The sequence below is a fragment of the Barbatula barbatula genome (assembly GCF_947034865.1).
Source record: "Barbatula barbatula genome assembly, chromosome: 25".
In the NCBI taxonomy this organism is placed as follows: Eukaryota; Metazoa; Chordata; class Actinopteri; order Cypriniformes; family Nemacheilidae; genus Barbatula; species Barbatula barbatula.
In genome coordinates this window covers 9,243,535-9,261,607 of record NC_136788.1, presented here as the reverse complement: position 1 = coordinate 9,261,607, position 18,073 = coordinate 9,243,535, and the positions used below count along the sequence as shown (strand labels likewise).

The window sequence follows — 18,073 nt, the reverse complement described above, 5'->3', positions numbered from 1 at the left end:
GGTAAAATGAGTTTCCTCCATGCCTTAGGTAGCATATTATAAGAAATAGCTGACTATCTATTCTTGAAGTTTTCCCTTAAGAGCAATACTTACAGCCTGACTGCATCATCTGCCAGCCATATCTGTGGAAATGGGAGTTCAATACAACTCGTGGTTTGTCCCGAAACTTTTCTCTTATGCTGACTCTTCCAATCGCCAAATTATTCAAACAGATAAAATACTAGTTTAAAGGAAGTTTTATAAAACGGTTTTAAACTCTTACTTAATTCACAAAGAGGAACAGATATCCAGATATCTATTGAAATGTCAAAAACATTTGGGAACATGAATCTGAGAATGTGAGATAATCAATACATTTATTTCTTCAATTCTCAAAACCAATTCCTATGAACCCTGAAATATGTGCTCAGGGTTTAGGGTTGTTACCTATACAAAAGAAACAGGTCAACATAACAGAAAAGATGCTCTGTATTATCTTAGTCCTCAAAGAATATTATCCATATTCAACGTCCAAATTCAATTCTAAGCAATGCAGCAGTTGGTTAGGTGAGCAAAGACAGACTAATTGTCACATTAAAACTTAGTATTTAATGCTAAACCTACATCACATAACAGTTACATTATGCCATTACTATTTTCCCCGCTTATAACATTCTAGTTTAGTCTCACAATATCGATCACAAAATAAGAAAAAAGAACACCTTTACAGTTTCAACAAATGAAATTTCCCAAATCACAACTAATAATCTCTACCTATTTTTCATAAATATTTACTCTGTAACTTTTAATCAAAGTCACTGAGTGCAGCTGTGACACGTCAGAGGGGACCTGGCCCTCCCGGCTGAGACTGGTTTCCACTGAGTTTTGTTTCTCCATTTATTCATCATTGGAGTTTGGGTTCCTCGCCACAGGGCCGTGTTGGCTTGCTCACCGGGAGACTGCTTCTATTAGATATTAAAATGATGTTTTTCTGTTTTTCTCATGTAAAAGTTGCTTTGGAACAATGCACACTGTGAAAAGCGTTATATAAATAATACTGAATTTAATATTTGTATTTGAATGTACTATTTAGAAAATGTTTTTATGTTTCTTGTCATTCTGTCAGTCGTTCACGTTGCTATTGAATGACTCTGTGTCACTCCTGAGGTTTTATTTTGTTGAAATTCAACAGACAATGGACTGGAATGGACACAATACATCTAGAAATGATGATTAAAGGAACATGTGGAAATGCAGTCTCTTAATTTTTTTCTTTAAAAAGAAAATCATAAGAATTTAGGACAAGATGAACATTTTATGACATCATTTTTTTGACTGCCTCACGTGCCTTTTTACACTGTGGGCACTTTCCAGTTAAATAATGAATTTTATATTATTTACACTTGTATATTCTATCACTTAACTGCCTACCATACCACAAAACCAAACAATCAAACAAATATTTTAGCTTTTTTACATTTTCAAATAAGCATTAATTAATATATTTAATTAACAATTTACATTGTGGGGGCCACTGGTGGGTGGTTCATTATTGTGGGGACATGCATGCATAGAGAAGTGAACTGGTAAGCACACCTGATATCATCCTCATTTGCAAACATGACAATGGCACGAGCGTTGGGTGTCTCTAGCAGGCGAAGGATGATCTTGTCAAACTCTCCTGGTCTGGGCTCTCTGGGGATCTTCAGAGACTGAGCGATACACACACCACCTGAGAGCAAGATGATGAGGTGACAGAAGAGAGAGAGAGAGAGAGAGAGAGAGAGAGAGAGAGAGAGAGGATAAAGAATAAGTACATTGATGGAAAGCAAAAGAAAGGAAATGAAAAGGCAGGATTAAAGAGAAAATAAAAACAAAAAGAAAGCAAAAAAGAGAGAGTGAGAAAAGGGAGATTAAGAGAGATAGAGACACAGACAGGACATGAGAAGGTCAGTAAGTGTGAAGACCAGACCAAAATGGCGGGGCAGTGATGGAAACGTATTCCATTATAAGATGGGCACAGACGCTCGTAGATTAGATACAGAGAGAGCAGAGAGCAACAGACGCTGTGTTTTTCTCAGCGGATTGGGGGAAGCGTGTTTAGATTCAAATGATATCTGATAGTGTCACCTTGCCCAAGGTGCCTGAGGGAACGTGAGGTGATGTCAAACACCTCTCTGCTTATCTACTCGACCTAATGCAATTCAGCTAGTGCAAGATTCCACGCTTGAATATCAGCCATAGTGTCATATATACTGAGACATGCACGTAGCAATTCTGTTGTTTTCGTATTCAAACATATTACAAAGGCACAAAAAAACTGTGACAGGTCGTGGTTAGAAGGCAGCTCTTGCTATTTCTGACAGTTGCGCTAATGGAGTGCACAGTATCACACTCACAAACAGATGCATTCTATTTATTTATTTTTTAATTCTTTGCACTCTAGTTCCATGTATACTCTATCTATGTTCTCTTCCAATGCCCGTTTAACATATAACACAACATAACACATAAACTCTTTCATTGGTGAGCGTTGAATTCAATGACTGACTCGTAGCACTACTTTTTATTGCTCTACATAGATGCAGGAAACCGATTCACCACAGTTAGCGTATTATAAATATTTGTTGAGTTGTCGGATACGATTTTGCAGAAAGCGTCGGTTTGACGTCCTTTGACTTGAACCAATGTAAAGATCCCTGATAGCACACATACTTGTACATCAGGGAGACGTCTATTTGATGTCTGCATATACAGGGGGGTTTGTGGTCACAATACATGTTTTTAGCGAACCGTACCATTAGCCAAAAGCGAACCGTACCCGGACCACCTCCTGAGATGGTCTCGGTTCGGTTCGCTTTCAAGGGGTTCGAAATTGTTTGCAGTGTTCTCGTATCTAGGACAAAATCCCAGCAAACTATGCTCAGACCCCTGAAAAGGACCAAGTGTGAAAACGTTCTTACAGACGTAATTGCACGATCTGGGACATGCATGCAATTTCAACTTTTGAACAGAGATGGCGATATAGAGGCAGCTTTAATATTAAATGTAATTTCTATTGTTTTGTGCTTTTGTCAATTCTTTAAGATCGCCATCTCTGTTCTGTTTAAAACTTTTTTAAAGGTTGCTGTTTGGTTTTTATTGTAGTTTCAGGTTTCCAGATAATAATTTTTATGCATTTGCATAAACCAAACAAAAATTTAAAAAATCTTTTGTAGCAACAAACTAAACTAAGTTGGTGTTTTGCAAATAGTATTTAATATAAAATATAATTTTATTCATTTTAAAATATATTATTTTTTATCTGATTTCAATTAACAGAAAAGTTTTAATAGTGTTAGCTTTCGTTAGCAAAACCTTAATTAAACAATATGTGATTACATACTGTACACAAGACAAATCATCAAGTGATACTGTAGCACTTCCGATAAATACTTTAGGGTTTGAAGGGGATGGGATCTCGCGAAGAGGTTCAATCCTGCTAACGCTGCCAGCAACATGGTGTCAGTGAATTTTCTGCACGTTGCACATGATATGAAATAAGGCTGCTAAGTGTTGAAAGTGTGGCTATAATAACCTTCCATCTTTTCTCTAAGCCCTCTATTACAGCATTAGCTCTGTACGGCCCCAGTTAAACACTCCGATACCCCTCCAAACACACTCTCTCCCCACTACAGTCCATTTAATGAACAGCTCTGATGGCCTCATCCTGAGAGATCATCTCCATCACGGAAGCCAAATTCTCCCAAAGACACCCAGTCATTATTCTGAATCAATGTCCTTTCAAAGGATTAGCGCCAATCTGCATATCGCCATGGTTTTCTCAATAGTGCCTGTTGTCCTGTCGTCACCTCGGTCATCATTATGTAACTCAGATGCTGGGCTCTGATAATAACTTCTGGTGGGACGTCTTCATGGGACACATTTTCAGATAGGATGCTGAATTAATATAACCCCAGACTATCAGTGCTTACATCTGTTTAGGATTTTAACCCACACTGTAAAAAAGAACTGGTAAAAATGCACTGGTCATTCTCTGCCATCATCAGTTAATTTGACAAACATTTCTGTTAACACTAAAACACATGCAGTGCAAAATTAAAAATACAGATGAAACAGCTGTCAAGTGTATCTTTAAATCCATAATTTACAGACATAAACACACATGAACTATTTTTGTCTTGTTTATGTCTATGACTTTGATGCTCCTAATCACACAATCTTTTAGACTTTCCTTGGAAGACAGGATCACATTTGGTAAAATGAATAATATAGTTTAAAGGATAACATTTAAATTACAGGCAAACCCAAAAATGTTAGAAACCAACCATATCAGGCATGTGCGATATATTGGATTAAACAATAATCACTGCAGTCTCATACATGATAAGTGTATATAGAACATCAGTGCATAAGTGTCACGATCCCAGTCCGTATGCGTCCTTGTGTCCTCCAGAGGTCTCATCCTCTAATGGATGCTATATACGGAGGATTCTCAAGTTAGAATGAATCGAGGGGTATAAAGTTGGTTACTTCTACCCTAAACAATGCCAAACAAATAAAAATGTTTTGCATTACTGTTTTAAAATGTTTAAAAATGACTAAACACTTGTAAACCTATTTGTTACATCTGCCTGCTTAGATAAAAAAAACGTGACACAAATTGTAAACTGTTAACATTTAAACACCACATGTTTGATTGAAGGTGCAGCTGCTGCCGTTTATTCAATAACAGATGTTGGCCGACGTAAAGAATTGTGGGTTATTTCTAGCAACGAAGGATACACCTCCTGTGTCCTCCAAATTCTTGTGAAAGTATGTTGCATTAGAAGGTGCATATGGAGTGTCCACCCTGCTTTAATGAAACGAGACTGCCTCAATGACGTAGCAAGCTTCAAATGAGACCTCCGGAGTACGCGGCTCTTGTTTCCCCTGTGTTTGTGAACTTTTCTGTTACTTCCTGTCTATGTCATGTGTTTTGTAGTCCGTTGTAGTTTTTGGTGTAACTAAGTCTTCCCCAGGTGTGCCTTGTCATCTTGTCAACAGTTATCTGTATTTAAGCCCTTGTGTTTCAGTTGTCTAGTGTCAAGTAGTTTGGAAAACCTAATTTTTGGGACTGTTTTTTTTTTCCTGGACAGTACAGTGTAAAGAGACAGGCGTTTTCAAACAGTAGGCAGATTGTTTTGGGCAGCATCTTCATAGATAAGCCCAGGCAGCCCATGACAGATGGAGCTTATTTTTATCAATAAGTCATTATGTATATTTAATTATACACGTAAAAGTCAAGTGTGTAATTGAGAGACCACTAGAGTCACCAAACGTAATAGCAGAAGTATCAGGTTTATAATTACAGTATAAATCCTTTCCATCGTCCATTGGGCGACCAAATAAATGCTCATGCACAAACACCATTGGACTGTTTGACACAATATTTGTGTGTACTGTATATTTTAGATCAAAGCACTAGTAGTTAGTACAGCATTAGGCAGTTCACAAAACCACCTCACATCTTTTGGAGTTCGTATTTTTATGTGATGGAGGCAAGTTAATGGAGACCGGTTCACCCGAGGCTCGTAAACGAACATGCCGTTATCGCCCCCCTTCACAAACTTGCTCTATCACACCCAATACATTACAGGCGCCTTGCCACTCATAAAATATTAAGACAGGCCATGACACGATATCAGATTCGGAGACCTAACCATGTACTCTGAACGAGTCGGGGGAGACGTCTGGCGAGGAAGCTCATTTAGAGCTCTCTGTGTCAAATCCGCCACAGGCGATACGAGTTCGCAGCTGTATTAGTCACACTGTCGTGGACGATAGGGATACCACCATCACTTTCTCAAACAATTTATGAGCGCCTGGGGCGTACTTTCCTTTGTCAGTGGCCATGTTACCTGTCTAATAAAATAATCACGTAGGATGTTTCTATAAGATTATATTTCAAGCGCAAGTAGGAGGTGTGCCGTAACCAAATGACACCTTTTTTGTTTTATAATAATTTGAAATTTGTTGGGCTTTTTTGCATTTGATAACCATTTATCCATCAACCTTAAAGGGTAACAAGAGTTCGCAAACTTTGGAAGCTGTATAGTGTGCATACCACAAAAAGAGTTCAGCAGTATGACAGACAGACACTTGGATTTTAAGTTTAAAGCAGGGTTTACAAATCTACTAGGCGGCGTTTGCACCCCTAGTGGTTTGTGAGGGAATTGTAGGGGGTTCGTGAGTTGTGTGTATAGTGGTCCACCAGTATATATACAAGTTTTTCCGATAGTTTGAAAAAGGTCAATTGCAAAGACATTTTAAAGGTGTAACTATATCAATAGTTATGTCAAATACTACTGACTTTTACTTTAAGACGGATTCAACTTTTTTTGTTATTTAAACATGTGCAATAAAGTTATTGAATTATTTACATAAAATCTCATTCATTTAAGTAAATAATTTACGTCAAAGGAGTTCAGCTGACAAAAATGTTTTGAAACTCACTAGGTTAAATGAAATAATTCTTTACAGGTGAATTTCCTACTGCGATCCAGTCTGAAAACCTAGCTCATAGTTTTGAATTGACATTTTGAATTCATGCAATCTTTTAATCTTTTGGAACAAAGTCTCTTGATGAACAAGGCAAGAATTTGAATATTGCTAAATATTATTACAAATTAAAAGAACTGTTTTTTATTTGAATATATTTTAATAATGTTATTCCCTTGATGACTTTTCAGCATCATTGCAGTATGCCTTGTCACATAAACTTAAATGAGGTTTTTGACCAATAATATGTCCCTGGGCAACGCCATTACGTTTTAATCAACGTATCAGCTCAATCAGCTTATAATGTTTATTGTAGGTGTTCAGGTTTTCTGTCATTTGTCCAAAATCTCATGTTTTAATGCTAATGCCATCCCCTCGCATCCCCCTTCAATTCGAGCCCTGATCAAAATGAAATGATTTTTTTTGCATTTCAAATGAATCTATCGAAGTTGTCAAACCTCATTTATTTTAAACCTGTTTCAAGGGGAATTGATGCACCATATCTGATAAATATTGGAGAAGCATTGGCATGCCATGGCATGTTCACGCTCATAAGTAGTACTTTATCTATCATTTCACCACTCGCAACTATTAATCTTACTCATTCAGTCTGAAAATGCAGTCGGTTGCTCACAAAACACCTCTAAACACAAAGTGTCATATAGTCTCACCTCAAACTGACACTAACAGGAAAACTTTTAATGGGCAAAAGTTTCCTTTTAATTTTCGTGTTTCAAACGACGCACTTCAGAGACATCAGGCCACCTTTAAAATCTTAATACAATCAGAGCCAAGAATATTTTGAATATAAATCCCATATTGAAGCCTTCAGAGTGTGTTTTCTAACGTTTGCCGTTCATGCCGTGCAGCCTTTCAATATTTTGGCAGAGGTAAGCAATGTTCTGCTAGACACACGGTAGAACAATCTCACCTTTTTTCTGCGACACGAGCGTGGCGAGCATCAGACAAAAGGCTGCGTGGGAGAAAGGGCTTTTTGTGTTTCACATGAAAACCGTGGCAGCCATTAGTGCTGAGGTATGCGTGAGCCAACACAAATGCACGCCACACTGTGAATGCAATGAAATATTGGAAACCGCAAACAAAAGCCGTTGTGGGAAGAGATTCGCTTGCAATATTGCAAAATGCTGCATGGAACGAACCACTTTAGTCATAGTAAACTAATGTGGGCAATAGAGCGATAAGTTCTTTGCTAATGCTTTTATAAACTGTGAACAATGTTTATTTACATTGAAGTAGACAAATATCTCTGTTTGACTAATTCTGTGACTGATAACAACCCTTGGGAAAAACAATTGTGGTTTTTTATGCTTAAAGTCTAGTAACCATTTTGGCAGATTGACTTTGTACTTTAACAACATAGAACATGGGTAAATTATGGTTATTTTGGTAAAACCATAGTAAATTTGTGGTTACCATGTTAAACTAAATATATACATACGTGGATGAAATTAAGAAAAAATTTAATATAATCGTCATTTCTATATGTATTGTGTCCATTCCAGCTTAGTGTCTGTTGAATTTCAACAAAATCAAACCTCAGGAGTTACACAATGCAATGTGAAAGACTGACAGAATGACAAGACACTTGAAAACTGTGATAAAAATAGAGGTTATCACAAAAAACTATTTTGAACATTACATGTATTGACATATTACTGTCGTATTGCCTAAAAGTGAATATGAACTTGTTTTCTTCGCATTATTTAAGGTCTGAATAAATCCAGAGCATCTTTTCCAGAGCATTGTTTCCCTTTGCAAATAAATGCAAATGGAAACCATTATTGTTAGTTGTTCAGAGAATAAAACAAAAATCATACATACCTTTTAGTTGTAAATTCAGAAAAAACGAAAATAATTTTGAAATGATCATTGAATTTTTTCTGTGGCTGTATATATTAAGGGACACAAAACTATAAAGTATTACCATGCAGGGCTTCGCAAGATTTCTCACATGAAACAAAAAATTAACAGCAATATAGAATACTAAATTAAGCAGCACACAGCAAAACAAACAGGAGTACATTTTTTTGTCATTACACAAATGTGTGCATCTATCCACACTGCATTGAAAGAAATTAGCCTGGTTACGTTTCATTTGAAGTCATCATTATGGTAATTAGTTTTCCCATTGGCTGTGAACTTGGACCTTACTTTAACTGTAATTAATTCCCCCCCTTTCAAGTGTGAAAGTCTTGCATAACACAACAAGTTGGAGTATTAGATGTAGGGAAAAAAGCATTATATAATAAAAAAAGATATATATATTTAATATTCTTTCCATTCTTTACGATTTGTTTATACCGTACTAGTGTTTCAAAGCATTGAAGCCAACGGCTGAGAAGTCTTACATCAAACAACAGGTTGCAATATTACATTGTGAAAAAAATGAAATATTCATATTATGATAATATATGTACATTTTCATCCTTTTTTACAGTGCGCTCCATCAAAGTTGGAAACTTCTGTTTACTGTACTCATCTTTAAATGGCAAAGCCTGACAATTAGTCTAACTACCAAACCACAGAAGCTATAATTACAGTAATAATCCGTTTAAAACGTTTCCAGGTAGGTCAATAAAAGAAGTTTATGCTCATATAACATGCAGTGTTGCTTAGGGGAGGCTGGTTCCTTTGAAGTGAAACAACAGCGAGTTGGTTTCGCGACAAAGATGTTTCTCTGCCAGCGCCTGTCTAAGATCAACCTTTCATAGTTAATTGCTGTAGAAAGACACATTTGGACCGGAGGAGAGAAGCTGCCACGCTAAAAATGAACCTCTGCCTCATCGCACCGCATTAAGCTGAGGATGCCGACCGTATTCATTTGTACCAAACCTGAATACACGGTCTTGAAATGCCACTGAATCCGTTCTGAAGAATCGTTAAAGATAAAGATCTCTGTGATTTTCATTTCACCAAATGCTGAATGCAAAATGAGTTGTATTACCGAACATTACAGCTCGCATGTATTTCCAGCTGCCAGACCATAAGATTGAGGATTAGAGAGGATCTGCTTGTTTTAACATTCATAGCATTTGTCCTCCTTTGAGAGATGTGCTTTCTTCACATTGGGGAAGAATCGACTCCTTCCCAGAGGACAAGAGTGGGTGCACAGACAATTTTAACCCAGGGCAGCGTGGCATCAGACAGAAAACACTTCATGTGGTTAATTCAGAGATCTGCTCTTTACTGATGTTAATATCTTTTTTGAAGGCTTTGGGAGTTTATTTAATGCGTGGTTGTGATTCAAACATGTGCCATGTACATTTTTTTTCCAATATTCCATGCACCAATCCAGCGTTCGGGTTTAAATAGGCACGATAAATATTGATGTTTTGAAGGCACCATCCCCTTTCGCCTAGTTGCACGTACATCCATTTGCATTCAAATTAGATGACCTAACTTTCTTCGCGTCGCCACAAAGAAATGAAAAAAGGAGGTGCTGATAGGTTCTGCGGTAGACGTTCTTTCAGATTTTTATTGCGAGAACATTTATTTGACAGTACAGAGAAACACAGAGCCTGGTCGTGACAAGGTGCTGAAAAGGAATTCAGCTTCATCAAGGTCAGGAGTGAGATGTTATTCTGCCTTGAAATGAATTGAAAATATCTCTCTTTGTGCTGAAAACGTTGATTATTAAAATGTTGCATGTGGCATTTGTATTTGATTGAACTGTGCCTAAAAAACATTTAAAGGGGTCATAAGACATTATTGTTCGTTTTAGATGTATCCCCTCTTTGCCCCGCCTCTCTGAAACTCGCAGATTTTTTACATCTCATCGCTCTGAAAAGCGAGGTGTACTATGATTGGCCAGTTAACCAGCGTAGTGATTGGTTGAATACTGCAAGCGTGTGATGGAAATGCAACGCCTCTTACCATATTTGGAACATCAGGTTCCAAAGCAAATGTACTGACAGGTACGCCCACCTAACTTCTGTATATATGGTAAATACATTTACATACACAAATACATTTGGGCGATCTTAGTCAAATCATACCACGAACGTAGATTTGTGGGGGTGTGGTTACACGAGGCATTTCAGGCAGGTCTGGGTGAGCATTCGCTTTCAGATAGAATGCATAGAAAATGAAAACTGGAGAAACAGGTCAAAATGACAGAAAAGAGGCTGTCAGTCTTTCACATTGCTGTTGATGTTCCATGTGTGACTCAGCAAAGCTGAGATGCTATTAAGACAATGACAACAAGGACATGAGAATCTAGGCTTTTTTTCAACAAGGTTTTTTTGTTTCACACCCACACATACAAGCTTTTTATTTTCAAAAAAAAAATGTCTCCACCCATCCGGCTTTTCATTACTCCCTCCTATAACTTTCTTCTGCCTTTCAAACTTAAGCACTTCCAACCCTTCCAATGCTTAAACGTAAACACTCCGTTTTATGGCAACAAGCTGTATCTGTGTTTCTGAGGACTTTAAGTGCTGTTTTTCCATTTGTGTTTATCGGTGGAGCTCATAAAGTGTTTCTGAAGTGTAATTTTCTCAGTGTGACAGGTTGTAATCCTCAAATGGTGCCGCTTTTGGGGCAAAGGAAATAGCCCGTGAATCACATTGTGTTTGCTCTCATCTGCCACGGTTCTGTGGATGTCAGCCATTAATGAATGCACACAAAGACTTGTCACCTTGATTAAAACTGTCATATAAGAACAATGATGTATTATGGAGCCTTGTTTGCTGCCGAAGGGGCTTTGTGTAACCGGATGGTGGCACATTTCATACATACAGGGAACATTAGCTTTGGATGCCAGTCACCTGCGGTAGCATTTTGCGTGTTGTCTGACAGCAACACTTCGCTTGTTTGTCAGCACTGAAAATCTATATAAAATGTTAGTGCGCAAGAAACTAATGAGACGTGCAGGTAACACGTGCTGTAAATATGAAGCAGTGATTAAAGGGATAGTTCACCTTCCAAATGAAAATGCTGTCATTATTTGCACGCCCGCTTGTCATTTCAAACCTGTATGACTTTCTTCGCCAGAACAGAAAAGAAGATATTTTGAAAAATGTAGTTAACAGAAAACTGTTGGTCCCCATTGACTTGCATTGCATTTGTGCCCAAACAATAGAAGTCAATGGGGACCAACGGTGTTTGGCTACCAACATTTTTCAAAATATCTTCTTTTGTGTCAAACGGGTTAAAAATTAAAACAGGGTGAATAAAGGATGAAAGAATTTCTATATTTAGGTGAACTTTGCTTAAACATACGCACTGCTTCCCCATAGCTTGCTTCATTGTTATACTTCCAGCATGATATATGCCAATTTTTAACGTACATAAAAATGATGGACAGATCTTAATACTTATAAAATACTTAAAACCCTCTGTTAAAAGCCTCTTACCCTCTGTTTGACAAACAATTCTAGTGATGCTTGCCAATAATATACCCAAGTGACCCAATAGCTGCATTTAATTCAGTACAAGTCTTGCAATTTTTAATACAAATAAGGTCATCCATTGCCTGTCCAGCCCTTCGGCAGAATCAATTAGATGAGAAAACACCCGAGACTGTGCAATTGAACAAGCAACAAATATCGATTAAGCAGCAAGTTTCTATTAAACTGATATCTAGCACATCATTATTCAGCGCAGTCATCATGTTTTCTGTATTTGTTTCAATGTAAGTCATTCTTCAATCTAATCATCAATTCAACTAAAAATTGTAGGCAACCATCATTTACCACAAGGCAACGATTCCCCACCCATCACCGCAAACAAACCGTGGCTTTTGCAACAGCTTAATGTGACTGATCATCAGTCATACCTGCAATTATTCACATGAAGTGTAACCAGGGAATGATGTATGATAGACCGAGAGCTACAATCACACAATGGATTAACAAACCAAGAATTCCTTGAGAAATGATTTGAGTATGGTACTTAGCGTTTCAAGAACAAAAATGTTGGGAGACTTATTTTGATGCAGAGCTTTGCAACATAAGTTTAATGCAAATAAATATTCTTGCAAATAAGCATTTGATTTTCAGCATTATTCATACATGTAATAACATTTCCATTCAATATATTGTAGATCCGCTATTCTGAATTGTTTGTGAAAAACCCTAATATACTTGTACATAATTGAAGTGCTCATGAAAAGTTTTGGTCTTCAAGCATACTGAAAAGGTTCTTCGTAAAGGTCACAGTAACTATTGGAGCTCTTTAAACGTGCACTTTCAGATATGATAGCAAAAGTCTGTGTGATAATCCAGGAATATTCCAGGTTCGAGAAATTGTAGAGAGAGGTGAGGACATTTTTTGAGACGAACATATTTAAATTTCAGCCTTCTAGGCTTTCCAAATCATATAGACGGGAACAACTGAGCTCTTATACTCACTAAATAAGGTTTTGGTTTTGTCAAAGAGGATTCAGTGCATTGGTGTTACATATAATATACGCCGGTGTTGGAAGACAGATCCGAGACAGACGTCCTCCTTTCACAATCAATCCAGGTAAATGCCATCACTGCCAAAACCACTGCCAACTTCCAACAGAAACATATCCGGTTAAGAAAATAATTGAATCGCCTTGGAGGATATTAAAGTATGGACAATCCTTATTGAAGTATGTCTAAAAATTTCAAAGAAATGTTACGGGTTGATTCAAATTTAATGGGAATGCAAAATATTCTGAAACTCCTGCACTAACCGCATATTCCGTTACTATGACCGCTTCTGTTTTATTTTTCACCCCTAAAAGGAAACAACCAAATTTGAATGTTGTATTTATATTCACCTTTAAAAGGCCAATCTATGGCAATGCAATTTTAAGTAGGTAATCATAACCATGCACATTTATGCGCACGTTCAGCTGCAGTTTGCTGCGAGCGAGTATGTGACGTGTATATATAAACACCACCCTGCAGCGTAGGTTAAAACTGTCAGATTGATGGCACTGTACCTTAAGCGTGTGCAGAGAGCTCCTGGGGGATGTTTGACCTTTTACCCCTCATGAAAATGCTAATGATCAACCTGATCATTGTCTCAATCTCATCTGGGATGCAATAGGGATGACAGAAATGCAGTATTCATGGACGGTCTGGCCAAACGGACGGCTTTATAACAGTGAGAGAAAGACATTATTTGAGTAAAACTAAAGATTTCATGAGATGAGTCTGAGGCACCTGTTTTAGCCAAGCGAAATACTTTGTCGAGTATTGGTGGAAAGGTTTTAAATATTGCATGTGTTACATCCTGTGAAAACTTCTGGTTTTGTGCACATTCACAAAGGACACACAATCCACAGTCTAGTATTTTTGTCGACAGACAAAGAATTTGGGAATTGGGAATATCATAAAAGACCATCTTAGTGCAGCAAAACAACAATACACGAAGATCCAAGGCTCCAAGAGAGAGTAACAGGTGCCTCGAATATGTTAATTGTTGTAAAGCAGAGTTTACAGCTTCTCTATTGGAAAAAAGTTATCCCTAGAGGGATATGCGTTAAACGATACGCAGTTTAACACGTTTTCAAAAGGAAGTTAATACTTTGTGAAAGCACTTTTGGTTCAAAGCTCAGCGATATAAAGGCCTTAATTGAACAAAGAACACGTTTGAATAAGTCTCAGGCTTCCCTATTTAAGAAAGCAAATAATGTGAATTATTTGTATTTCAAGTTCACCCGTAAGCGAACAGGGACAACCTTTCGTGACTCTCGGTAAAAGAGATTATAAAGCCAATTTAAGCAATCTTTTTAACACATAAGTAGAAAGAACGGGTCAATAACACTTAATCTTATAACTGGCCACCCTGGCAACTAGAATCACAAGTGAAATCTGTTTCAAAAAAACTCAGCCACTGTTTACCAAATTTATGTCTGTCAAACCAATTTATGTCTGTGCTCATGTTGAATACAATGACATTTTAGCAGAACACCACTGTTTAAAATAACATTACAGTTTGAAACATACCGAGGTGGATAGAGCAATCCAACCCAAATTCAGATAGAAACAAACTACCAAATGTGAACACAATTGGAGATTAAATCAATAATCCCAACACTGAATCCCTCGATTGTCTATTTTGTTCTCGCCAAACCACGATAGTCCATTTATTTTTACCGCTGCAAAAGATGCTTTAAATGCACCATCTAGCCAAAAGTGACACAGTAAACCTTTTGTAAATCAAAGATCTTTTGAATTGGATATGCTTGAGTGGGAGTAAATAAAGGAGGTCTTGAATAAAAGCGGAGAAGATGTGTTTGCCTGTTAATATGGCCTAGATCTGCCGTTGCTTATTGAATTCCTTGTGAATAGCATCCAAGTGGGCAGGCGAATATGTGATCAATTAGAGAAAAGCAACGCTTTAGTGCATACGTCCATGGTCACATTAACTCCACTGGCTGGAGAACAAGATTTACACCCATGAAATATTCATGACGGACAGCGTGCACACGAAACAGGAGAGTTTCCCTCTATAGACAGAGTATCACAGCGTGGGAAACTGTTTTTACAGAAGCAATAAAGATTAAGAAGTCAAATAACTGCAAATGCATTGTCTGTCATTGAAGAATATGCATCATTTCTGTTTCTTCTCTAAATGTTTGAGTTACATTTACATTTTTCGTTCTAAGAAATGTATGGAAATTACATTTAGCTACTACTGTTATCTTACATTTAAAATGTATTATTAATGATCAAAGCCAGATGAGGCATGATCGCCTGTCTAATATGTATCATGCTGACTTTCTCCGTTCACCCTCATTAGGAAACAAGTTTAGATCACTCATTTAAAGGATATCACTGAATATATATGAAAATTTGATATATTTTTAGATCAGCGATGCCTATTACAGTACACAGAAATGTCATTGTATTTCAGCAATATCAGCATTTTCTCGCCCTCATTAGAGGCAAATGCAAAATTTAACAGGCTTGAAAGAACAGGTTGTCATTTCAAACCTTTTCTTTTCATGCTGAGGAAAGTGATGTGTTATTGCTTTTTGTAAGATAAAAGCAGCCCTAATGAGATCAAACAGGGCAATATTTCTCTTATATTAAAACAATATGTTTTAAATAATAAAAATACTGAAGCGTCTGAAAAACGACAAAGAGCGTCTAGGTACACTTTTGTTAACTCGGAAATCAGAACAATGAATAACAGCCGCACCAGTCTGAACAAATATCTGCCCGTCATATTTTCAGGGCTCTCAAAGCTACAGTCAGCTCTCTGTGACTAGGTGCAGTAAAATGAAAAAGCAATTCATTATGATGACACATTACTGTGTGCTACAATATCTTCATGATCGTTCTCTAAAGTATGCCATTAATTGGCGTGAAGTGCTTTCAAGTGGTAAACAACTAGTTAACAGTGTGACGAGGGGTGAAGGCACCGTGGATGGGAAAGGGTCTTGTATCGCTCCTGCATCATATTATGTAAGCTGTATTTCTAACAAAGAATGGCAAAGATGCAGATGTCACGTTAATGCAAACACCTTGTGCTCTGCTTATGACGTTCACTCCACTCTGTGGTGCTGTGAACTGAAGAATGCGCTAAATAACGCAGCCTGCCGCCATTTTCATAATAAGGGTTTTAAAGTGGACTAAAGCGATCTCAAATCCTGTACAGATGACATAATCACTCACTATTTTTACTTTAGAGTGACTAAAGCCCACCTAAAATGGGACTGGTCAAGACTGTGAGCTACTGTAAACACAACAGTGCAGGTTATAAAAGAGACAAAGTGTAATTTAGCAAATTAGCATGTGCGGTATTTTACTGAACGAATCAGGATGTGATACTGAACAACAAATAAATGTTTGACATTCAATCAAACTTTTGACTCTCTGTAAGAAATCTGGTTTACTTTGCTGTTTATTTTGATCTAGCCACGCCCACCCAGACAAGTGGGGGAGAATGGTATGTAAAGCGACCAATTACAGTTCATTTTGGTTTCAAGTATGATTGAGTAGTGGAGATTTATTTGAAATAGATTTTAGCTGAACATATATAGCTTATCTAGTGTCAAGCAAGAAAATAACAGAAGTGTAGTTTTCCATATGAATTTTTGTCCTTTTACTTGCGACTTCCAATCAAATTTACTTCTATTGCGCTTTATAATAGTGCATTCTATCAAGGCAGCTTTACAGTAAACACTCAAAGGCCCTTGAAGTAAAGTACAGGTAAAAAATAAACATGGGCATGAAATATATAAAATGGCATTATAACAAAATACATGCTTATTGGTTGTACCAACTGTAAAAACAATTGGACCATTATATTCATATTTTTTTTTCACAAGACGCAGGGTGGGAAAAGGCAGGAACAAAGGGAGAAACCAGTCCAGTGAGTGATTCTCAAGAGGGGACAATGTACACCTCAGAGGATTTCCATCGTTTGTCCATAAAAATGCCTCCGAACCCCATTTTCTGTATCTAAATAGCAAAAAATGAATTTCTCACTACGCAGTTTTGTCTTAAAAAATGCATAAAGGAGCAATGTGAGGCATCTAGTGATGAGGTTGTGAATTGCAACCAATGCCGTATTTCACCCATCCCTTTCAGAGCACTAGGGTGGCTGACACAGGACAAAGATGTCGCCACGTTCTTGTTTTTTGTCGAAGAAGATCAAATATTTATGAAACACGTTCTGTAGAGCAGTTTGTCCGTTTAGGGCTACCATAGAAACAACATGGTGAATTCCATGTAAGGGATAAGAAACCAATTGTGATGTGTGTAAGAAACATGCATCACAATGGGGTGTAAGTTGTACCCCTGGGGCGTAAGAGCCCCCAAAATGTTTCTATACTTATAATGGGCCCATTGACTGACATTAAAAAACTAGATACAGATTTTTTTTGCGTATTAGAGGGGGCTCAAATCGAGCGGCCCATTGAGGAATGGTGTGCTATAACTTTTGGAAGCAATCGGGTGGGGGTGTTCGAAAGGGGGGTAAAAAACACCCTAAAAATCACATTGAATTCACATTGTGCCTAACTTTGACATGTGCCTGGCTCATTTTAGTCAGGTAACCAATCAGTATCCCAGGAACTTCATTAAGCTTCGAAACCACTCCCATAGCAACAAAACATGTCAGCCTAGCAACCATTTAGCAATACCTATATCTCTACATCGAAACAACATAGTGACACGGGGGTTGGTTAATTATACTCATATCTTAGAGCATTATCAATTGGCAGATGCTATCCCACGCCCATAGTAACCAAACACGTTAGCCTAGCAACCGTTTAGCAAGACCTATATCTCTGTGTCAGAACATCGTAGAGACACAGGAGTTGGTTTGTTCAACTCATAGCTTAGGGCATCATCAATTGGCAGATGCTAAGCCACGCCCATAGCTTCCAAACCGTCTAGCCTAGCAACCATTTAGCAATAATATTTATATCTCAGCCTATATGATAGCTGTTTTTAATGATAAATCTCATTCTATCAAACTTCGCTCCAATGAGAGAAGCTAAAGCAGGGATGAAAAGGCACAGAAAGATGCAGCGGTTCAGCGTCAGGAGCATGAAGAAGAGGGTTAAATCACTACAGCCCTTTAATTAAACCTCTACGGTTTAAAA

At 37.5% G+C, this 18,073-nt stretch overlaps 1 protein-coding gene across 1 annotated transcript in view; it reads right to left on the bottom strand.

The window, feature by feature from the left end:
- The window catches only part of grm8b (glutamate receptor, metabotropic 8b), a 111,758-nt gene that overhangs the window by 35,900 nt on the left and 57,785 nt on the right, over positions 1 to 18,073 (bottom strand). Inside the window, exon 4 of the mRNA XM_079450890.1 lies at positions 1,576 to 1,711. Within this exon, the coding sequence (XP_079307016.1) occupies positions 1,576 to 1,711 (136 nt within the window). The remainder of the gene's footprint in view (positions 1 to 1,575; positions 1,712 to 18,073) is intronic.